This window comes from Mirounga angustirostris, unplaced genomic scaffold (genome assembly GCF_029215605.1).
Source record: "Mirounga angustirostris isolate CCGP_5_RB_7025 unplaced genomic scaffold, mMirAng1.0.hap1 SCAF_12, whole genome shotgun sequence".
NCBI classification, from domain to species: domain Eukaryota; kingdom Metazoa; phylum Chordata; class Mammalia; order Carnivora; family Phocidae; genus Mirounga; species Mirounga angustirostris.
In genome coordinates, this window is record NW_026991720.1 from 47,809,423 (window position 1) to 47,834,587 (window position 25,165).

The 25,165-nt window shown below is 36.1% G+C and overlaps 1 protein-coding gene across 7 annotated transcripts in view; it reads right to left on the reverse strand.

The window, feature by feature from the left end:
- TAX1BP1 (Tax1 binding protein 1) overlaps positions 1-25,165 on the reverse strand; it is an 84,927-nt gene that overhangs the window by 13,687 nt on the left and 46,075 nt on the right. The window contains exons 10-16 of one of the 7 annotated variants that reach the window (XM_045864519.2): positions 24,559-24,705; positions 22,794-22,917; positions 21,492-21,595; positions 18,061-18,186; positions 15,427-15,498; positions 3,191-3,236; positions 2,565-2,713 (exon numbers count right to left, since the gene is read on the reverse strand). In XM_045864519.2, coding sequence (XP_045720475.2) covers positions 2,565-2,713; positions 3,191-3,236; positions 15,427-15,498; positions 18,061-18,186; positions 21,492-21,595; positions 22,794-22,917; positions 24,559-24,705 — 768 coding nt within the window. Of the gene's footprint in view, positions 1-2,564; positions 2,714-3,052; positions 3,237-15,426; positions 15,499-18,060; positions 18,187-21,491; positions 21,596-22,793; positions 22,918-24,558; positions 24,706-25,165 lie in introns of all 7 variants that reach the window. The other 6 variants (XM_064575118.1, XM_045864518.2, XM_064575120.1 and 3 more) reach the window with 6 other exon arrangements.

Consider the following 25,165-nt stretch of genomic DNA (forward strand, 5'->3'; position numbering starts at 1 on the left):
TGTGTCAGGCTCTGCGCCGGACATGGAGCCTGCTTAAGATTCTCTTTCCCTCTCCCTCTGCCTCTCCTCTCTCCCTCTCAAAAAAAAAAAAAAAAAAAAAAGAAAAAAGAAAAAAACTGTTGGTCCACATACTGTATTTCTGAGTAGCAAGGGTTTAGACCCATGCTCCCATTGCTAGGGCACCATATCAAATTCACAGGGTACCAAAGGATAGTTTTAATCTTCTAAGTTAATGAAATATGCAGAAACACTCCACATTTGTCAGATATCACAAGAACAACTAGTTCAAGATAGCTCAGTTTCAACATTCTTTTCAGTGACACCTTATCTTTGAGAAGACGCTGGGTATTTGGCAGCTGCTGAAATGTAAAGCATGTGCTTTGTGAAAATCAATGTGAATCAGGAAATGAATGTGGTCTGTCCCATCCAATTCCAAGGTTTGAGAAGGTGTACAGTGGTCAACAACCACATACATCCCATCAGTAACGGTGCTTATTTAAGAATGAAAAATAAGAATCTTTCAATTCAGTATATACTTTTTTTTTTTTTTTTCAAATGGTTACTATACTTGTTAGGAAATTGTTAAGTATTTCTTTTGGCCTATAGGGCATCATAAAAAATTTACTTAGACGCCAAAGGTGCCATGAACTGAAAGTTTGGGAACCTCTGGCTTAGTCTATCTGATAGACTGATAGGTGGTTAGGACCATAGCTCCTATAGCCAAACTGATGAGGTTCAAATCCTCATCTGACTGTACCCTTACCAGCTGTGTGATGAAGCAAGTCAGTTAATCTTTCTGTTTCCTCCATTATAAAAGAAAACATTGTAATAGTTCCTACCTCACAGGACTGCTATGAAGAACAAATGAGTTAACATATTTAAACAGCCATGCACTAGCTGGCAAATTGAGAAATGTTTGGTGCCATCACGATCATCATAATTATGATGCTACAGTTATTGCTATTGCAATTATTAGGGAAAAGGGAGTCACAAAAGGCATCTAATCTGATAGCGGACCAATTTCTGGTGCAGAAAGGAGATCTGGCAAGTATATGACTGGAGTAGACTAGAGAACAGGCAGCCTCAACCCTGACTCTGAGGTCCTGTGGCTGTTAATTACTCCCAGGACAGGGAACCAGAGAAAAGGAACAGGTCAACTAAATCTGCTTTATATATTCTAAAAATTACTCATTAAAATACTTCACTTCCAAGTGAATTTTGTTATTGTAATGACAAGATTTTTTTAAAAGTCTAAATGTACATAAAAATTAGTTTCTGTCTAAAGTGAAAAAAATCTTCTAATTGCAAAATACAATTATCCAAGGTGCACCTATTAAGAGTCCTTCCCTCTCATTACCAAATCTAAGCATGTCAGCAAATGAGCACAATACTCTAACACTGCTTCTCATGGGTTTGCAGGAGGGCAAAGCACACAGATCAGAAAGAACATTCTGCTAATTAAACTGAAGCAGATGACTACGGAAGAGAAAGGCTTGTCACATGTAACATCTGTGCCAAGAATGATCAGATTAAATATGCAAAATGTGAAGTAAAGGTGTGAAAAAGCAGTAAGAATATAGTCTAGACCTTAAACAGGCTACAAAAGTTCTGACAGTTTTCCTAATTATTCCCAGTAATGGACATAGGAGGCCAAAAGGCAGGAGGGAGAAATACATTTTTCTCCATTATGGGTGTTGAGCACTAGGGCTAAAATCATGCCTGTCTGAACACTGATCAGTTTCTGCAAAGGTTAATAGCAATTAAATGCAGCAAACTAGATTAAATGAGAAACAGGTCATGATACTGCTGTACTTGCAAAGAGCACGATAAAGCATTTCTTTTAAATTCATCTTAATGCATAGGAAATCCAAAAAAGCTGCTATGAGGAAAAAAACTTATTAAATGGTGAAGAAATCTCTTAAATGAAATAAAAATAAAAATGACATGATACACAAACTCAAATTATCAGTATTGGGTTGCTGAAAGATTATTAAATACTAACGATGTCTAACTGTCATTAACACTGCTTCTTCCAACCTAGTACATCTGCAATCAAAAGAATATAGTAAATTACTCAGTGATAATTAAAATTAAACTATTTGTGACCACAGCTAATAATTTATATTTTCGAAAGTTGCTGAGTAAATCTTAAAAGTTCTCATCACAAAGGAAAAAAAATTTGTTAATTATATGTGATAACAAATGTTAACCAGACTTGTAGTAATCCTTTCATGATACATACAAATACTGAATCATTATGCTGTACACCTGAATTAAAGGTATATATCAATTATATCTCAAAAAAACTGTTTTAAAGATTAAACTGACAACTACAATATTGAGGTCATTCTCTGAACTTAATCTTTTACTTTAGTATAAATCCTAAAGTGTAAGTCTGAAGCATATTAATGGTTGATTTTTCCAAATTTAAATACAAGCAGGTTTTTCCAAAAATTAAACAATCACCATGTATACACAAAAACACACTCTTTTCCACAAACATAACTCTCTACATGAAACAAAAAATAAAAGGAACAGGCTCAAAAAATAGAAATTCAATTTACTTTACTATCCTCAGGATCTTCTAAACCATCAGGCCGACTAAGGTTTCGAGCAGGCTGGCTGCAGACAACATTATCTTCCAGTCCCCAAGACGGTACTCTCAGAGGTGGCCTTTGGATTTCATCTGGATAAAAAGCACCATCTGCTCCATCTGAAATAAAAATTTGGGAAGTGAAACCTGGTACTATAATTAGAATCTCTGTGTATAGCTATGATGAACAGGATATAAAGAACCATTTTTATGTATCACAAAAATGCCTTTTTAACCCCACTGATTTTTAAAAATAAGAATATATGTAATAAGCAAATAGACTACTCTTTTGTGTGCAGCACTCCTAGAGGAACCCAGTTACTGTTAAACATTAAAACTACTGGTTACAAGATAATGTTTCTATTAGAGTTAATTGTACCAGTTTTCTAATCCCATTAATATACAAACCAAAAAAACCTCCATATTCAGTTAAGCCCAAACCAAAATTATTTTAATAACCTCTGGCTTCCTGTGTTGCATAAGGATTACCATACTGCAGAACTGGCTGTATATGTGGCACTGTGGAAACATGACCATTTTGCTCTGAGCATGTGTTGAGACACTGTGAGATCTTTTGAGGACTCTGGGAATTCTGACCTTCCATTTTCCTTTCTGCTTGATCTTCTAGATTCCTTTTAAGTTCCTAAAATTAACAAAAACAAAGGCAGAAAGCATTCAAATATTTTATAATAAGGGCAGCATTAAACATTTAGCTAAAATGTAATAAAATTACTTCCCTATTATGTTTAAAGAATACAATTGAAAAGTCTGGCTCTCAACTTCTCATAAATGTCCCCTCCACATACAACATCAGAAGGCAGAATAAAGCCCCATGTATTTTCAAATTTATTTGTGCCAAGAGGCTGCCTTTTTTATTGAGCTAAGAGGAAACTGTGAATCTCTTACAACTTAGTTATTAATAAAAGTCAAAGGACGGGCGCCTGGGTGGCTCAGTCAGTTGGGCGGTTGCCTTCGGCTCAGGTCATGATCCCGGGGGTCTGGGATCAAGCCCTGCATCTGGCTCCTTTCTCAGCGGGGAGCCTGCTTCTCCCCTGCCTGCTCTTCTCCCTGCTTGTGCTTGCTCTCTCTCTCTGTCAAATAATAAATAAAATTAAAAAAAAAAAAAAAAGTCAAAGGACAAAAAGCAACCCAAACTGCTTCTCTAGTAAAATCTACCAAATTTAAATTTTAAAAATACTAATCCCATATAAACTCCTTCAAAACTAGAGAAAAAACACTTCTAGGGACACCTGGGTGGCTCAGTCAGTTAAGCATCTGCCTTCGGCTCAGGTCATGATCCCAGGTGCCTGGGATCAAGTCCCACATCGGGTTCCTTGCTCAGCAGGGAGCCTGCTTCTCCCTCTGCCTGCTGCTCCCCCTGCTTGTGCATGCATGCTCTATCTCTCTCTGCAAATAAAATCTTAAAAACAAAACAAAACAAAACCCCACACTTCTGAACTTACTTTATTTATAAGGCCAATACTATCCTAATACCAAAGACAAACAAGGACATCAGAGGAAAACTGCAAACCTCATCGCTCATGAATACTGATACAAAAATCCTTAAGAAATCAAATCCAACAATATTTAAAAAGATATTGGGGATTTGTCTTGTTTGTTTTTAAGATTTTATCCTTTTTTTTTTTTTTTGACAGAAAAAGCAAGCACAAGCAGGGGGAGCAGCAGGCAGAGGGAGAGGGAGAAGCAGGCTCCCCGCCGAGCAGGGAGCCCGACACGGAGCTCGATTCCAGGACCCAGGGATAATGACCTGAGCCGAAGGCAGACGCTTAAATGACTGAGCCACCCAGGCGCCCCAATCAAGTGGGTTTTTATCACAAGAAAGCAAATTTAGCTTAACATACAAAAATCAACATAATTCACTATGTTCACAGACTAATGGGGAAAAAAATATATCGTTTAAATAGATGAAGAAACATTTTACAAAATTCAACAGGCACGCATATATATTTTTTAAATCTCAACTAACTAGAAATAAAAAGGAACATCCTTAATATGAAAAAAGACACTTCAAAACCCTACAGTGAATATTAATGGTGAAAAACTAAATGATTCTACCTAAGATCAATAATAAGGCAAGGATGTCTGCTCTCATCACTTCTATTCAACATCGTACTGGAGATTCTAAACAGTGTATTAAGGCAAGATTAAGATTAAGGCAGAGTGAAAAGAAGTAAAATCATCTTTATTCAGAGGATATGATCATATATGTAGAAAATCCTAAGGAATCTACAGAACTAGGAGAATGAGTAGATTTAGCAACACTGCAATATAAAAGATCAATATATAAAATCAATTGTATCTCGATACGTAAGCAACACACAATAAAAATGAAGTTTTTAAAGATACCATTTATAGTAGAATCGATAGATATTAAAATACTTAGGAATAAATTTAATAAAAGATGTTCAAGGCCTGTACACTAAAAACAACAAACATGCTGAGAGAAATTAAAGAGAACCTCAATAAAAAGAAAAAATATGCCACATTCATGTACTGGAAAACTTGGCATTTTTATAAATTCCTCCCCAAATTGATCTATACATTCAATACAATCCCAATCAAAATCCCAGCAGGCTTTTGATAAACTGACAAGAACGAACCCAGAAATGCAAAGGTCCTGAAATAGCCCATTTCTAAAAAGAACAAAGTTGGAAGACTTACACTTGATTTCAAGACTTACAATAAAGCTATAAAATCAAGAGACTAGAATGTTGATATATGGATAAACAGATTAGGAGCTGGCAAAAATTTTTCCATAAAGGGCCTGATAGTAGATATTTTCAGCTTTGTAGGACACAGTCTGTCAAAACTACTCAAATCTGCCTCTGTTGTTGCAGCCATAGGTAATGCCTAAATGAATGGGCATGGTCATATGCTAATAAAACTTTGTTTACAAAATAGGCCATGAGCCATATTTGGCTTGTAGATGTTAGTTTGCAGACCCCTGATATAAATCAGTAAAACAAAAGAGAGAGTCTAAAAATATACCCATACTCATAGTCAATTAATTTTCAACACAGATGCAGAAATAATTCAATGAAGGAAAAGGACAGTCTTTGAAGCATAAGCTTAAAAAACTGGGTATCAGGGCACCTGGGTGGCTCAGTCGTTAAGCGTCTGCCTTTCGCTCAGGTCATGATCCCAGGGTCCCAGGATCGAGCCCCACCCACATCGGGCTCCCTGCGGGAAGCCTGCTTCTCCCTCTCCCACTCCCCGCTTGTGGTCCCTCTCTCGCTGTCTCTGTCAAAAATAAATAAAATCTTTAAAAAAATAAAAACTGGGTATCTACAAATAAACTTTGACTATATATCACACCATACAAACAATTTATTTTACTTTATTTTTTTTAAGTAGGCTCCAAACCCAGCATGGAGCCTAACACAGGGCTTGAACTCACAACCCTGAGATCAAGACCTGAGCTGAGATCAAAAGTCGGATGCTTACTGACTGAGCTACCCAGACGACTCCCCCCAAAATTAATTTCAAATGGATCATAAATCTAAACATAAGAGCTAAAAGCCATAAATCTAGTGAAAGAAAAAAATAGGTGAAAATCTTCGTGACCTCGGATTAGGCAAAAATTTGTTAAGACAGGATACAAACAGCATGAACCATTAGGAAAAATATTGCTGTTAGACTATTTTCAAAATTAGAAGCTTTTGTTCAAAGATATTTTTAAAAATGAAAAGACACTGGAAAACAGTATGGAGAGTCCTCAAAAAGTTAAAAACAGAGCTACCCTATGACCCAGCAGTTGCATTACTAGGTATTTACCTAGTGATCCAAAGAGTCACATGCATCCCAATGTTTCTAGCAGCAAGGTCTACAATAGCCAAACGATGGAAAAGAACACAGATGTCCATCCATAGATGAACAGATATAGAAGATGTAGTGTGTGTATAAACACACACGTAGTGTAGTGTATAAACACACACACACACACTAAAATATTACTCGGCCATCAAAAAAAAAAAGAAATCTTACCATTTGCAATGACGTGGACGAAACTAGAGAGTATTATGCTAAGTGAAGTCAATCAGATAAAGACAAATTATATGATTTCACTCATATGTGGAATTTAAGAAATAAAGGATCACAGGAAAAGGGAGGGAAAAATAAGACAAAATCAGAAAGGGAGACAAACCGTAAGAGATTATTAAGTATAGGAAACAAACTGAGGGTTGCTGGAGGGGAGGTGGGTGGGGGGTGGGGTAACTGGGTAATGGGCATTAAGGAGGGCACGTGATGTAATGAGCCCTGGGTGTTATATGCAAATGATGGATCCATCACTGAACTCCACCTCTGAAACTAATAATACACTATGTAAATTAATTGAATTTAAATAAAATTTAAAAATAAAAATGAAAAGGCAAGCTACGTATTGGGAGAAAATATTTCCAAGACATATGAAAAAGGAATTGTATTTAGAATATATAAAGAACTCTTAAAACCAAATACAACCAATAAAGATAACCCAATTAAAAAACAGGTAAAGATCTCAACACTTCACAAAAGAATATATACGAATGGGGGCACCTGGCTGGCTCAGTCAGTAGAGCATGCAACTCGCAATCTCAGGGTCATGAGTTTAAGCCTCATGTTGGACAGTTTTAAGTATATATACTTAAAGAATATATACGTATGTGAATAGCCTATAAGCATATGAAAAGATGCCCAGCACCACTAGTCATCAGGGACAATTAAACCACAATAACACTGCACATTCACCAGCATGACTGAAATTAAAACTCAATAATACCAACTACTAATGAGGCTACAGGGCAATTGGAATGCTCATACACTGCTAGTGGGAATGCAAAATGGTACAGCCACTTTGAAAAACAATTTGGCTGTTTCTTAAAAACATACCCATCATATAAGAAAGCGATACCATTCCTAGGCATCTACTCGAGAGAAATGAAAACTTACGTCTACAAAAAGAAGAATGTTCATTGCATTATTCATAGCAAAACACTAGAAATAATCCATATGTACACATCAGCTGGTAAAATGATTAATGTCCAACCAGTGAATGGGTAAATTCTCCATGACTGCATTTATACGAAATGCTAGAAAAAGTAAAACTATATAGTGGCAGAAGGTAGATCAGTGATTGTCTGGGACTGGAGATAGTTGATGGAGTTGACTAAAATCAAGCATGAAGGAACTTTGTGCAGTAATGGAAACACTCTACAGTTTGAATATAATGGTATTTACAGAACTATATATATTTATCAAATTGCACTTAAAATAGGTGAGTTTTATTACATGTAAACTGTACCTCGATAAAGCTGTTAAAGAGAAAAAAAATCAACCAGAAATTTTAACCACGGATGTAAGAATGGAAAATTTCATCTGTAAAGTAAAACTCAGCTGTTTTGCTAATGTCATCCCGTGAGAATAGAGATGAGATCCTATGTCAGCAAATTTTTACCTATATAAATGACCATTAAATGAAGTAACCTTGAAACAGTTAAGTCATTATCACTGAAAGCAAAACTGGTAAACATGAAAAATTCAAGTCAATTTAGGTTTGAGAAGAGATACAGCAATTAGAAGTTCCTCCTAAGCATGTGAAAAGAGTACAGAAGATATGTGAAATAACAACATATTACAGGATTGGGTAAACGAATGATATGGCTAGAGCACAGGGTGCATGTGAAGAGCAAGAGAAAAGACAAGTTTAAGGCCAGATGTGCCAAATCTGTATCATACAGTTTACTACAATGGGCCTAACAGTTCTTGAACAATCATAACATGGCCCTTTAGTAAAGTTATTCTAGGAAAGCTATACTGGGCACACTTGAAATTGGGCATACTTGAATTAGCAACAAGCAGGGGGATGGCATGACATGGTAAGCTAGAGTCAGACTCACCTGGATTTGTTCATCAGCTCCAGCACTAATAACCCTGAAGAACTTACCTTCTCCAGCCCTAGGACTAGGACTACTAAGAAATTAGAGAAGTGTTCAGAACACAGCAGGTCCTCAATGGAGGTTCCCTCATCTCCTGCCATGACTCAAAAAGTGCTGCCATGTAATTCAAAATTGTGAAAGTGCAATGGGAGTAGAGAAAAAGTGAAAGCAAATTCAAAAAATATTTCAAAGACAAGTCAAGAGGAAAAGGACAGGAACGCAGCAAAAGATGTAGATAGGATAAACTGCTACAAAAATTTAAGCCAACTACCTTAGAAGAACATGGTGAAATTCTTCTGTAAGCAAACAATAAACTACTTAAATGGAGTCAAGGGTTTCATTGTAAGATTTACGGTAAGTCAAGCAACTTCATAGAGATTCCAACGTAATAAAGAGTTCCCTGTAAGTTAATACTCCTCTCCTCTACCATCAGAGATGCAATAAATCCCCTGCAAATAGGATGCAGGGTAAGAAAAGGACCAGTAACAAGCAGCTTTGATTCCTCATGAGGGAAACTGGAGGCAGGGTAAACAGAACACAGGGACATGAACAAGACAGCCATAGGTAGGTTGTTCGGTAAATCAGAAAACTGAGCTCTTGACTTAGAAAATCTGATTCTCAAATTTGCATTCACAACACCTCCCCCAAAGGGTCCATGTTTAGAATTAAGGAGATAAATGAACTTGGATGAGGAAAATAAATTTGTATCTTTTCACTAACTTTGAACTGAAATTTAGCATTTTTTCAATTATGAATGTAGGCAAAAAAAAAAAAACAAAACACAGCAATAGTTGCAATACCTTTGTCACCTACAGAATCAGATATATTCACTTCATATTACGGTTATTGCAGCCATCTCAACACAGCCTTTATATTTCACTACCTTGAAATTATGGTAATTATTAGACATGCTAAATCTTAACATTTTTAAATAAGCACATATACTACCTGTCACATATATCATAAACTTGTTTTAATATTTTAACTATTTCGTGTAACTCGTTTCCATTGTGATTCTCTTTTTGCTTTATTCATTTAAAAGTATTTCTGGGGCACCTGGGTGGCTCAGTCAGTTGAGAAACCAATTCCTGATTTTGGCTCAGGTCATGACCCTGGAGTCCCGAGATCAAGCCCTGCATCTGGTGCCGTGCTTGGAAGGAGTCTGCGTGGGATTCTCTCTCTGCCCCTCCCCCCACTCACACTTTCTCTACATTACATCTTTTAATATATATTAATATATATAATATATATTTGTCATAAATATATAATTTATATATTTTATATTAATATATTTAATATATATTACACAGATTTCACCAGACTATCAAAAGGCCCTTAGAACAATCATGGTCAAGAACTCCCGTTAAGACCTCCTCTACCTTCAAAAACATGTATGACATGAATGTGGTTAACTTACCTTAGCAAAATAATATTGATGGCTGATTCATAACTCTCCTAAAAAGCCTCCACGATTTAAGAAATAGATTTTGTTAGGGGCGCCTCAGTGGCTCAGTCAGTTAAGTGTCTGCTTTTGGCTCAGGTCATGATCCCAGGGTCCTGGGATTGAGCCCCACATCGGGCTCTCTGCTCAGCGGGGAGCCTGCTTCTCTAACTCCCTCACTTGTGCTCTTTCTAGCTAGCTCTCTCTTTCCCCTAAATAAATAAAATCTTAAAAAAAAAAAAAAAGATTTTATTAGGAGTCCTCTCTCACAGTTCCAGGGCACAAAAGTTTGTTTAGCTGGTTTGCCTCTCCTAGAGTGCTTAAATTAATTAATTCAACTAATATTTAACTTCAAATATCAGGTGCTGTACTAGGAGCTACAAATACAATGGTGAATAAAATAGAAGCGATTCCTCTCTTCATGGATCTTACAATTAAAAGCAGACGAGGCAGATGTTAAGTAAGCACAGAAATAAATATTAATTACAAATTATGTTAAGTGCTATGAAATAAAGTACAGGTCCCAGGTTTGAGTTTAATAAAGGCACATACTTCAGACTGAAGGTCAAAGAAGGCCTTACTGAAGAAGAGTCATTTATCCTGGGAGTTGAAGGATGAGTCGGGGGGGGGGGGGGGGGGAAGGCGGGGAATAGCGCCTGGGTGGCTCATTGGATTAAGCATCTGCCTTCGGCTCAGGTCATGATCCCAGTGGCCTGGGACTGAGTCCCGCATTGGGCTCCCTGCTCAGCAGAGAGCCTACTTCTCCCTCTCCCTCTGCTGCTTCCCCTGCTTGCGCTCTCCCTCTCTGTCAAATAAATAAAAGCTTAAAAAAAAAAAAAAAAGAGTCATTTATTATTTATTCTGGGACTTGAAGGAGGAGTCAAGAGTAGTTGGTGGGGTGAGGGGCAGCGCCTGGGTAGCTCAGTCAGTTGAGTGTCTGGCTCTTGGTTTCATCTCAGATCGTGATCTCAGAGTTGTGGGATCAAGCCCTGTGTCAGACTCCAGGGTCTGCATGGAGTGTTTGAGATTCTCTCCCTTTCTCCCCCTCCCCACCTCTGAGCATGCATGCATGCATGCTCTCTAGTAAATAATTTTTTTTTTTTTTAAGATTTTATTTATTTATTTGACAGAGAGAGAGAGATAGCGAGAGCAGGAACACAAGCAGGGGGAGTGGGAGAGGGAGAAGCATGCTTCCCGCCGAACAGGGAGCCCAATGTGGGACTCGATCCCAGGACCCTGGGATCATGACCTGAGCCGAAGGCAGACGCTTAACGACTGAGCCACCCAGGCGCCCGTAAATAAATTTTTTAAAAGAGTAGTTATGAATAAATATTTAGAAGGAAATAATACAAATTCTGGGATATACTTGAAAAAATATCTCTGGGGAGAGGAGGGAAGGTAATTATGGTTGCACAGATAAGACAGCCATAAAGTATAACAATTACTGGTGTTGGGTGAGGAGTATAACAGAATTCATTCTATTATTCTACTCTCATATGTTTAAACTCATAAAAAAAAAAGAGTCCAACAAAGTAACAAAGAATTGTAGGCAAGAATATTTCTGGCAAAGAAAATGAATGAGGACCCTGAGAAAATAAAGCAACTGGTGAGCTATAAAGCCTGGGTGACTAGAACATTTCTCAAAGTGTGGTTCCCAGAGCAGTAGCACTGGAACTTAGAAATGCAAATCTCAAGCTCCACTACAAACCTACTAAAATAGAAACTTTGGGAGTGGGCCCAGGAATCTGTTTTAACAAGCAATACAGGTGATTCCGATGGAAGCTCAAGTTCGAGAACTACTAAAGCAGACTAAAATAGAGGATAGTGAAACAAGACATTGTAGCTTCAGATGGGAATAGAGAGAAATGGAGGCCAGTCATACAAAGTATCACAGGCTATGTTAAAAATTTTGGGTTTTATTTTAAGTGCACAGGAAGCCCATTATGGAGCTTTAAGCAAGGGAGTGATCAATTTTACATTTTTAAAGGTTACCTGGTGTTCTGAATAACCTTTTACCTGAGTCAAGAGTAGAGAAAGGGAGTGACCTCATGGAAGATGGCAGAGAAGGAAGTGTGTCTGCTCCTTGGCAGTTACTAGAGCAAGGAATTGAATCCTGACATCACTTGAGTGACCTTGGAAATAGATCTATATCCATGAGGTAACTGAGCCCCCTCCGACACCCTAATTGCAGACTTGGGAGAGGTCTAAAGCCAGAGGACCCAGTTAAGCCATACCTGAATTCCCTACTCACAGAAGCTGTGAAATAACAAATGTTTTGAGCCACTAAGTTTTTGGGAAGTTTGTTAATGCAGCATAATACAGTCACTATATTACTGAATATTTCAGCCATTTATATAACAATAACTTACAAGTGGTTATAATCACTCAGGACTATCTCTATCCTTCATAAAATTTCAAAATAAATATGTGTATGTATATAAAACACAACACTATATGAATATGAATTAGTAATTATATATATTCTATACAATCTTATGTATAAGTTATACATATAAATCAGATATGAAATGTATGTTTTATACATGTAAAATATAGAAAGTATCTTGACTGCTTCTCTCTAGGATTAGAGCTAGTATCTCCAAGCACAATATACACTTAGAGCTGGGTTTCTTTCAAAAAGTTGTCTGAAGTATTTGGAATATATTTCTCTTTTCTTTTTTTTATAAAGATTGTATTTACTTATTTGACAGGGTAAGAGAGCACAAGCAGGGGGAGCAGTAGGACAGGGAGAAGCAGACTCCCCACCGAGCAGGGAGCCCGATGCAGGGCTCCATCCCAGGACCCTGGGATCATGACCTGAGCTGAAGGCAGACACTTAACCATCTGAGCCACCCAGGCGCCCCTATATATGTATTCCTTGGCAACTTCTTGTCAGATCTGTTTAGAGCATCATTGCTTTAACTTTGCAATACACCTGGCCAAACCTCATACCAGAAATTTAAAAAATCATTTTCTCACTCTTCATTTGTCCTATTGTTTTAATTATCTTTAATCCATTGTTTATTTGCAGGAATCTTTTTAACCCACTTGCCATTTTGTGTTACCACACACTGAAAAGGAAAAGGAGGGAGAGAAAACAGGGGGAAGAGGGAGAAAAGAAAAGGCTATTTGAATATACTCAAGTGTAACAGACAGGAAAAAAAAAAAAAAAAGAACTTCAAACAATCTCAAATTCTATTCCTAATAGGAATCTTTCTGATAGTGATATGGCTCTAGCAATTCTGAAGCTGTTTTATGTGGATTATCAGATTTAGCAAATGAATAGATACGTGTTGGTATTGTTGGACACGCAGGATTCTCAGTGTGGAAGGCACATATACAAATAGGAAAAGAGGAAGGCAAGTAAGAACCATGTGGAGTTCAACTAGAACTCATAATATCTAAAATAATGTTTCTTAGTTCTGCCCACTGAAAAGATCTAGAAGCAATGAGCACCAGTAATCATGGACACACCTAGGGCCCATATTTTGTTTTCTAAATACCATCTTCCACTAATACCGAACCAGAAACTCCTTGGAAAAGAACTAATTCCAGGGTTGGACCAGGGCATCTTTCTAGTTATTAAAAAACAAAAAAACAAAAAAAGAAACTGACAATTTCAAAGATGAGTTAAGAAAGGTACAAGATGAGCTAAAATATCTTACAATGCTAGAAAAGTACTACATGCTCAAAAAACCAACATCACCCCTTTTGATACTGGGGCATATCAGGAACCAGCTTGAAAATGCTCCCACTGACCAAATCTAGGACTGCAGGAACATCAAATTAAGAACAGTAACAAATTCTAATTCACTGACTAAAGAGTTCATACTGATGACTGTCAGGTAAGAAGACAGGAAGATGGAAGGTAGACATCTATGGGCACGAGCAAAAAAAAGAAATGTAAGCATTGGGAATTATCAAGCTTATGGTATCAGATACAAGATTCCCAAAATTCTAGTTTTTGCTTAGAAGCTTGAATTTTATCATTGGCAACAAATACTACCAACTGTTTTTCCATAAAGTAACAGGCTTGCTTCACTTCTTTTCAAGAAAATACCTGCCGAATACCCTACTTTGAATAAACAAATTTTGTCTATTAGTCATTCTTTAATAGGGAAATGATATGCTATGAAAAGAGCAGCTAGTTCAGCTCACAACCCAAACAACTGCACAAGTGCTTCACCTTAAGATAACCATCATACCTGATTAGGTAGAAGTGCTTTGGGGGTACTTCCCATTTCATCACACAGAATATTAAAAAGATGTGCACCCCAAGGTCAAGCCTCAATAAGATTATTTTACTGTTTCATTATAAGTGAGACTGGCTTTTTTTTTTTTCTAAACTGTGAATGCAATAGTTAAGATGAATATGGTAACTATACCAATGCACTCTGGTGCAACTGCCTTGATTCAAAACACACCACTGCATGCAAATGTAACACGGCAGGGTGGGGGGGGGGGAATATATATACATATATACATGTAACGCAGTGGGGAATAAAGCAAATAACATTGTAGTATTGTGAAAATAGTTTTCAATTTTGTAGACCTCTGAAAGGGGATGGAGACCACCCCCCAAAAGACCTCAAACTACACTTTGAGAAATGCTGCACTACAGCATGTTTTACATTATAAATGTATGCTCTGTTTCAATGTTAGGTTATGCTATAAATCGTTAAACAACTTCTAAAATGTTTCCTATCACAAAAGAAAACCAGATAGACATTATGTATAATTTTTAAATTTTTTACTCTTCCTAAATTTAAACATTATAGAGTTTATTGTTAAATACAAAATACGTAACAAAGACCAAGTTAAATTTCAATCCTTAAGTATTTTCTTCATAGTATAAAGTAAAATATTTAAAAATATTATTTACGGGCGCCTGGGCGGCTCCACTGGTTAAGAGTTCAACTTGATTTCGGCTCAGATCATGATCAGGATCATGAGATCAAGCCCTGCATCAGACCCTGTGCTGGGTATGGAACCTACTTAAGATTCTCTCTCTCCCTTCTCCCTCTGCCCCGCCCCCAACCTCCACACGTTATCTCTAAAAATAAATAATTTTAAAAAATAAAATTATTTAACTGTAAACATTCTCCACTGAGAGTACTAACATCTGTTTCAGTCTTTTCTTTATTCATTTAACTTTTTTTCAAAGCCACCTTCACATGACTGTAAGATGTGTATCTTCATAAGCTGTAGTATCATTCATCATCATGATTTTTTTTTAAGATTCTATTTATTTATTGGGGGGAAGTGCACACGCACCCCCTCGCACAAGCAGGGGGAGGAGTAAGGGTATCAAGCAGTCTCTGTACCAAGAGCAGAGTCCCACACATGGCACCTGATCTCACCACCCTGAGACCATGAGCCAAAACCAAGCACCAGACGCATAAACAATCAAGCCACCCAAGCACCCTGAAAGATTTTTTAAGTACACTGTTCAATACCTTTTCCCTGGAGAGGTTTTCCAAACGTGAAGTTAGACCATTTATTTCTTTGTCTTTCTCCACCAACTGAAGCTGAAAAAAGAAATCATCATTAATCTTTTTCATTACCTACTCTCTCCTTACACACCAAGAGTTAGTCTTCTATCAAAATTCCAATTACCATATCTGTGTATTTTTCTTAGTGTATTTCTTTGAAATCTCTAGATTACTTCTCATTATTGACCAACTTCCCATACTCATACAACTTCTCCCAGTTTACATAAAATTTCACCTACAATATCATCCCCTCGTGCTCTTTTTTGTGTCCACTTCTTGAACTTCACAATTAGAAATATGAGTGTTCTCCAAAGTTTCTTCTTTGGCTTCTATGTTCTCCCTGAAAACTCCCTTTTTTCTATGCCTTCACAACTATGATCCCCATGGGAATAAATCACTAATATTTACTCACATGGCACACATCTTTCTTTCCCCAAACCTGTCTTTTCAATTGATGGGTGACATGTTTTCATTTTTTCCACACTTTAAGGGCAAAAGGTCCCAAACCTACTTTTCTTACTTCCGTTAACGGATATTACCAATCTCAGAGCCCACTGTGACTGAAGCTAGGAAGCTGTTACACTTCCTCCTCCTCTTCTTCCTCCACTCCCCAACATTTTCAGTCTCTTTAGTCATTCATTCACTTAACAACCACATTATGAATACAAACACAAACTTATTTTTCAATTATTTCATGTCCTATTCAATAATAAGTGATCAGGGAAGGTACCCAAGGGGGTGGTCTTTATTACCAAGTAATTCTGAGAATACTTTTAATTTTCTTACCTTCAAACACCCTTCCCACCTGTAAATCCTCTCAGGGTTACCAAACTGTTTTCAAAAAGACCTACTATAGTTGGGTCCTTTTACTCCTAGGAAATTCTTAATAGCAAATAGCACTCCAATTCCATTTTAGGCCCCCCAAAATGTGGTTTAAGCTATCTTTCAAGTCCAATCTACACCACCACAGACATTAAAGTCCTATTACTCAAGACTGCTCAAAATTTCCAGGCTGTGCTCTCCACTTTTCACCTCCAAATCTATATAAATGCTTTTCAATCTGCTTAAAATGATGCTTCTTTCTTTTCCCAGCTCTGCTTCTTCCCTCCAGTTTGGTCTTTCAAAGGTCGGGTTTCTCCATGCTTAACTCCTAAATATTCCACTGGAAACAGCCCTAAGGTACTTCATTAATTAGACTTCTCATTCATGTAGAACTTCATCCCATTTTGCCTTGTCTAGTGAGTATCTGTGTCTAAACAGTACAAAATAAGGGAAAGGGCACTAAACAAAAAGCTAAGCACCTTTACCAGCTGCATAATCTATAATGCTGTTTAATTCAGATGCTCACTTCTAACATGATCTAAATGAACTAAAAACATTAGCTAGCTTCCCACAGGTTTGACAGATGACTACCTGAGTCGTGAATGCCATAGTTGTGAGTATCACCATTATACTTCTAAGCAATCCCTATTAGATTATAAACTCCTTAAACATACATAGCATTGTGCCTTACTTGTATGATCACCCACATAACAGCTAACATAGTGTGTGCTCACTAGCTCTCTCTATATACAGGCTTTAATTTTACTAAATTATTTTTTCTAGTCAATATGCAAAGATAAAAGCTCATATAAATTCAGTATTCACACTTTATAAATAGTAAGGGAAGCTGCCAGCCACTGAAAACAATATCCACAGGGATCTCATAAACAATAATAATCTCATGAATTAGAAGTTTGAAATTTTCATTCTGACAGTAGATGAAGATAAAGAACTACCAGTAAAATTACCTATAATGTGCCACCTTCTCCAGGCCCCAGAGGGGAAACCTAAATTCTTGGTGTCTTTAAGAACACCACATTTAAAAATTAGATTGTAAGTACAATTAGCTATAATATAGCAAAGTTAAATCATGTAGAACTTCCTGGTCTCTAGTCACACACACAATATGCAAATTATATGTAAGATCTCAAAATATGTAAGATTATACTTTATTCCTTAAAGCAAAAAGATCTTCCTACTAATTAGCTAAACAGGCTGCTAATCTTTTTCTCTAACAGTCTTACAAATATCATTTACCATTTGGGCTTATTTGTTGCCTAGTATTACATTGGCAAAAATAATTAAAATTATGATTGTATCACTTTGCAGTATTTTGTAGGATCACAAGTAAAACATTTTGGTGATTCATTTAATAGCTTACATAAATTTTAAAATTACTGATCATGTATTATTATGCTCCCACAAAAACGTAAAGGCCCTAAAATAATTTTACATACACATTCATGTCTGTTTCTAAGTGAATAGGACAATGAAATGATCACTTTTCATCTTAGAAACTAAGCATGATTTAAAAATAAAATTTTAATTAGCCAACTGAGTGCACAGAATTAAAGTCACAATGGCAACGCATGTATTTATTTTCTCAGTTCACAATTAACTACACTCAACTAAATATGTAGTACATATTTATACACAAAAATACAATTCCAATTATCTATATTAAAACTGCCCATTAGATTGGTAAAAATTATAGCTAACATATTTGCAAAAGTACTAGGTACACTATGCCTCAAACTATACAAATACCGAACTTACTCTGTAATTATTCTCTACTTCAGCTAGTGCTAGTTTTACATTTTCAGCAATCTTCACTTGCTCTTTCCATTTCAGTTCCATTTTTGCAAGTTCGTCAGCATACTTATTGCATTTTGTTTTCTCATCCTAAACGAAATTAGCATAATTACACAAAAAGATTTTAAATCCAAATAGAGCCAATAGCTATATAAACCTATTTAGATATTTGCTGAATGTTATCATTATAACATTGTTTTAACACTATCAATACTGAAATAACCGAATGTAAAAAAAAAAAAAAAAGGAAAAAAATGTCAGTGGAAGATGGGACAAATCATTTTATTTTATTTATTTATTTGACAGAGAGAGAGAGACAGAGAGGGAACACAAGCAGGGGGAGTGGGAGAGTGGAGAAGCAGGTTTCCCACCGAGCAGGGAGCCCGATGTGGGGCTCGATCCCAGGACCCTAGGATCATGACATGAGACGAAGGGAGATGCTTAATGACTGAGCCACCCAGGTGCCCCGGGACAAATCATTTTAAATCCCTACAATGGAATAGTATATATTTAAAAGAACAAAGATCTACAAATTAACAAGTAAAAACGTCAAGATACATTAATTGAAAATAGTATGCTGCAAAAAACAGGATAGTATAATCTTATTTTTAAAAGTTAACACAATTTCCATATAGTGCTGTGTAGAAAAATATGAAGTACTGGGCGCCTGGGTGGCTCAGTTGGTTAAGCGACTGCCTTCAGCTCAGGTCATGATCCTGGAGTCCTAGGATCGAGTCCTGCATCGGACTCCCCGCTCGGCGGGGAGTCTGCTTCTCCCTCTGATCCTCCCCTCTCTCATGCTCTCTCTGTCTCATTCTTTCTCTCTCAAATAAATAAAATCTTTAAAAAAAAAATATGAAGTCTTAATAGCTCTTATCTCTTGGAATCAGGATCATGATGGTACCTTTTACCATCTTTATTCTTTATTTTTATAATGCCATAAGATTTCACAATAAGCATATATTACTTCTACAAAGGGAAGTAATAAAAACTGTATGATTATAATGACAACTGTTTCCAGACATTGGGATTTCCTGACCAAGAAAATCCCTACGTTGACTTCTTATACACTGCTTCTTCTCTACAACTCAGAATGTTGAAAGGAGTTACAAATCATGACCAAAGTGTAAATTGGAAAATTTCATTTTGAATGTCTTATATTCAAGGTAAAGTTTAAAAATACGCTTTAAGCAATTCAACTGAGAAAAAGTCTTCAACAAATAAGGCTAGATCAACCTAATACCCATTATGATATATACCATACCTCACATACCATACCTTTACAAAAATAAACTTAAAATGAAAATAGACCTAAATGTGAAACCTAAGACTATAAAACTTACAGAAGATAGGAGAAAATCTTTACAAGTTGGATTCTTAGAACAGAATGGAGCCTGCTTAAGACTCACTCTCTCCTCCTCCCTCTCCTCCCTCTGCTCCCCTACTCTCTCACATATATGAATAAATCTTTTTAAAAAGCACAAAACATAAAAGAGCAAATTGGTAAATCTGTACTTAATCAAAATTGAAAATTTTTCTAAAAACACCATTAATGAAATGAAAAAGGCAACTCACAGACTGGGAGAAAATATCCACACATATCACACAAATGACTTGTATCCAGAATAAAGAACACATACAACTCAGTAATAAAAAGAAGAACTCAATTTTTAAAATAGCAGAAGATCTGAACTCTCCCAATAAAAAGGAATGAACTACCAATATAAGCAACAACATCGATAAATCTCAAATTAATTATGCTGAAAGAGGACCAAAAAAAAGAGTAAACCATATGACTGAATTTATATGAACTGTTACAAAAAGTAGGCTAACCTACAGAGGCAGAAGGCAAGCCAATAGTTTCCTGGGGATGGGGATAGAGGGAGAAGTGAACTGCAAATGGGTAAAAACTTTGGCAGGTAATGGAAATGTTATCTGGACACAGTTTCACAACTATATACATGGCAAAACTGATCAAACTGCAGGCTTCAAATATTATAAGCAATTTACTGGATTTCAGCAAATATATGCAGTTTACTGCACTTCAACACGGGGGAAAAATGCCTTGAGGAAATTTTTAGCTTAAGCACATTCTATCTTTCTGTCAATACTACTATATAATGACATTTTAAAAAATATCCATCTAGAAGTGTTTCAGACTTAATGAAAAAAGTTTAGTCCCTTATAAACAACTACTTTGAACTCAAGGGTAAAACTGTTCTAATAAATCAATCCTACAGAAGGAAGGATCCTCTGAAGTAACAAAAGATTTGGGGCGCCTGCGTGGCTCAGTTGGTTAAGCGTCTGCCTTGGGCTCAGGTCATGATCTCAGGGTCCTGGGATGGAGCCCTGCTGAGCAGGGAGCTTCTCCCTCTCCCTATCCCCAGCTCATGCTCTCTCTTGCGATCTCTCTCAAATAAATCTTTAAAAAAAAAAAAATAAAGTTTAAAAGATTAAATATTATTTAAAAGGCACTGACAAGATGTTTTAAATCAATTATTACAGTAACACTAAACTAATGTATGGACTTCATCATTCTATAGTTAACTCTAAATATCCTTCCCCTCTCTACATGGAGAAACATACACAAAAAAATTAACAAAAATCATACAAACACAAAACACCTTTGCCTCCCTTCTCCAAATCAGGTATAAATGAGAAGCATTTTCCCTTTGTCCTTTAAATATTCCAGGACTGAACCCTACCAAGACAGTTGCAAAACTGAAATGTATGAAGAATACAGTTTAAAATAGTCAAAATAAGTAACATCATAAAGGCAACAGCTCATTTGATTAACATTCTCTTTTCCCCCTTTGTAAATTTGGTTACTTTAAGATGTGGTAAAATTCTTTGCTATTATTACAGTTAATGCAAAAAAATTACTTCCCTTTTATGATGCTCCAAGTTCAAGGATACATTTTCAATGTATCCTTATTAAGAAGACAGACAAAAATAGCCAACCTCAATTAATCACTTGCCCATTATCAAGAAAGGAAAATAGAAAATTTTAGGATAATTTTACACACAGGCCTACATGAGCAGGTACACAGAACTCCCTTTCATCATCTCAAAAGTGAAATTAAGGGGGCACCAGAGTGGCTAAGTTGGTTAAGAGGCAGCCTTCAGCTCAGCTCATGATCCCAGGGTCCTGGGATTGAGCCCTGCATCAGGCTCCCTGCTAAGCAAGGAGCCTGCTTCTCCCTCTCCCTGCAGCTCCCCCTGCTTGTGTTCTCTGTGTCAAATAAAATCTTAAAAAAAAAAAGTGACACTAAGTAAATGGGTATTTAAAAAAAAAAAAAAAAGCAAAAACAAAACCCCAGGATTTAAAAAAAAAAAAAAGGTAAGCTACGCCATTATATCTAATAAATCTTCCATTTACAAGAAAGCTATCTTACCTGCAAGAGTTGTCTACATTTATTGTATTTTTCTGTTTTGTCAGCAATTTCTTTGGTCATTTCACAGACTTGTCCCTTTGTTACCATGTCAGAATCTATCTCGGCTATTAAAAAGCAGAAAATATTATTAAAACTTATTTTGCCCCTTATATTATCTTCCTGTTCAGAATAACTTAAGAATAACTTAAAGGTCAGTAAATGGAATACTAAAGGAGAGAAACACCTATCTGAAATCATCTATTCATACACTAAATAAAGCAAGATAATATAAACTCTACGTGAGAATTTTTTATGTTAGTTTGGCCAGAAACAAGTTCACATTCAATAATGAAAAGGATCATTATTTTTAATTAACTAAAAACAGTTCTTAAATGGCACACTTGTTCTCTTCATATAACTGAATAGACAGGGTAAGTAGAAAGCCATACTCTCTGAAAAAACACTTTAAATCATTTTTCTAGTCCTTCATTACTATTCACTAAGTCTTTATTAAATAAATAATTTACACAACACCACTCTAGATAGAGGATGTACAGAAATGTAAGTCAGGATTCTGTTCTACAGTGGCTGAACCTAACTAAATATTTAATAGCATGGGAAATTTACATTTAAAAAGTCTAAAACAGCAATTACCCTAAACACTACAGAAGGAAATGTATTTTTATATACTCTAGTGCCAACTTTCATTATGTCAAATCTTTAACATAAGATGAAAAAAATTTAGGCCAAATGAAAACCTAGAGTTAGTTCAAATTTTCATGTTGTTTATCATTCACTATGTCTTTCTAATCTAGAAGTTAATAAACTAATAAAAATTTAACTTTTCTGCCAACAGGTTCACTAACCAGGAAGTACCCTAATGATCCAAAGAAGTAAAAAAAAAAAGTAAAAGATAAAGAAAACCATCAACAGGGGATTTATTTTCCCACCAACAGAACTGTACAATTAAAATTCCATAAATGCTTCAAAATTCCATACATTTAGTGGGATATTAAAGAGTCAATCATTGGCTTTTGTCCTATAGCCTAACTGCTGCTATAAGCATATAAGTTTACAAACTCCAGCTCATTTAATACTTGTGAATATTCTCATGAAGATAAATAGTAGGTCCACACATTTTATATATTTCACATGTATGACTTTCTTACTTTTAGACCCCTCCTTTATCTTTGCCTTAATCCTCTCACTTATAAGAATTTTTTGAAGCTTCCTTAAATTTGTACACCTGGAACAAGGCAGTGTAAGTAAGTATCAATACTCGTCAAGGCAGGACACTACACAAAAGGTCTAAAAGATTTTTACCTGCAGAAGGTGGTGGCTTTACATCTATAGTAGAGGCAGTAGTAGCTGGGTCTGTGTTTATTGAGGCATCATTCACTTTTTGCTGATTCCCAATTTTCTTTGTTAAGACACTGTTGCTATTGGCCTATTCAAAATATTAAAATAAATTATTCAAGGAGTTGTATTTCCTTCCTTCAGTAATTGCCATAAAGAAATCCTGAGAAGTCCACAAAGCTGCTATTGTGTCTTAAAGGCCAACAAAAACTAAAGGTAACACACATCACCTTACCAACTGACCTAAATGTTACAAAAGAGAAAAACTTTATTTTGGTTTTTCCTGTCAAATCATCAAACCACCACCAAGAAAAGACACAGAAATGTCCTAGGTCACCTACTACAAAGTCATAATATACTTACAGGCCCCAAACCAAAACCCATACATGTGGGTCAAACTCAAAGTATATTTTTTCACAAAAACCTTTTTAGTTTACCAGATGTATTTCTGTAAAAATATCTGTAATGGGCACCTGGGTGGCTCAGTCAGTTAAGTGTCTGCCTTCGGCTCAGGTCATGATCCCAGAGTGCTGGGACTGAGTCCCATGTTGGGCTCCCCGCTTAGTGGGGAATCTACTTCTCCCTCTGCCCCTCCCCCGCTCATGATCTAATAAATATTTTCGACCCCAGCCAAAGACAAATGCTTAACCGACTGAGCCACCCAGGTGCCCCTAAATAAAATCTTGGAAAAAAAAAAAAATTATCATCCGTACCATATAGAATATGATAAATTTTGTTTACAAAGAGAACTTCGTATCATTTTCAACTACAGGTTTTAAATGTTTCTTCACTTCCAGCATTCTATTACATAGCAAACCTTATATTAGATACAATTTAAGGACCCACATTAAAACATTCATCAGAACAGAAATAATTTTTTTCTTTAAATCTGCTTACCCACTCTCAAATGGAATATAAAACAATTAGCTAACATTAACTCTTCCTAATCTAGTGATTATGAATAGAAGAACCCAACAATGAAAACTGAGAATATATCAAAGACCCTGGGGATAATCAATGGTGAATCCCATTGAGGACAGGCATCGCTGTCATAAGAAGGGATTCAATATGTGTATAGTTTTTTGTTTTGTTTTTTTAAAGATTTTATTTATTTATTTGACAGAGAGAGACATAGCGAGAGCAGGAACACAAGCAGGGGGAGTGGTAGAGGGAGAAGCAGGCTTCCCGTGGAGCAGGGAGCCTGATGTGGGACTCGATCCCAGGACTCTGGGATCATGACCTGAGCTGAAGGCAGACGCTTAACGACTGAGCCACCCAGGTGCCCTGTGTATAGAGTTTTTAAGTGATGACATTTATCAAGAATTTAAAGGGAAATCGTCAAGAAAAAAGGAACCTTCCTCCTGTTTTCTTTTTCCTGCTGCTACCCTTGCTTCCTTTGTTGGTTTTCCAGAAAATAAAAACTCCAGATTAAAAAAAAAATATGTATCATTAGCAAGATTAGACCAATGACTTCAAATCAGACCAATGATTTCAAATTAGCAGAGATAAATTATATTCAAAAGGTTGATATTTAGAGTATTATAAATCTGGCGGCCCCTCACTGGCTCAGTTGAAAGAGTATGTGACTCTTGATCTCAGGGTCATGAGTTCAAGCCTCATGTGGGGTACAGAGGTTACTTACATAAATAAAACTTTAGAATATTGTAAATTTGATTCATTAACAAAAATACTGATAAAGGAAATATTAGGTATGCATTCAAACTGTCCTTACTGATTGGTCTGAAAGTTTGTTTATTTGTTTCTGGAGCCTCTGACATTCCTTGAATTTTTCCTTATAATGATCTGCTGCCATCTGAAGACGAAGTTTCAAATCTTCCACTTCTCTTCTCAGTTCATGTTCCAGTGTATCAGTCTTTTCCTATGACAAAAATACACACATACTTCCTCTTAAAAAAAAAAAAAAAGTTAAAAATCTCCTATCTCATAATGTAAAAGTAAATCCCAACTTCATTTTCGCTTTTTTCTTTCTGGCTTTTAATTTTTATTTGTTTTGGAGTTTTGGCAACAGAGCTACATTAGCTCCTAATAAATCCAGCTTTATATTCTTAGGACTAAGCCTCATTAAAAAACTAGAGAAGAACAATCCACCTCCTGTGGAGTGAGTATTACCCTGTTAAATAACCATAATACCACTTTATGAAGCTAATAAATAAGAAATTCCAAACAAAGCCATATATAACTGACATTAGAAAGTTTAACAATAGAGCAGCTCTTACTAACCATTAGGCATTTGCCTACCTAAGTTTTTCTTAAAGCTTACATTAATTTCAACTGAAGAGGTTACAATGACTAAACGAAACGAATGGAAATTTAAATTT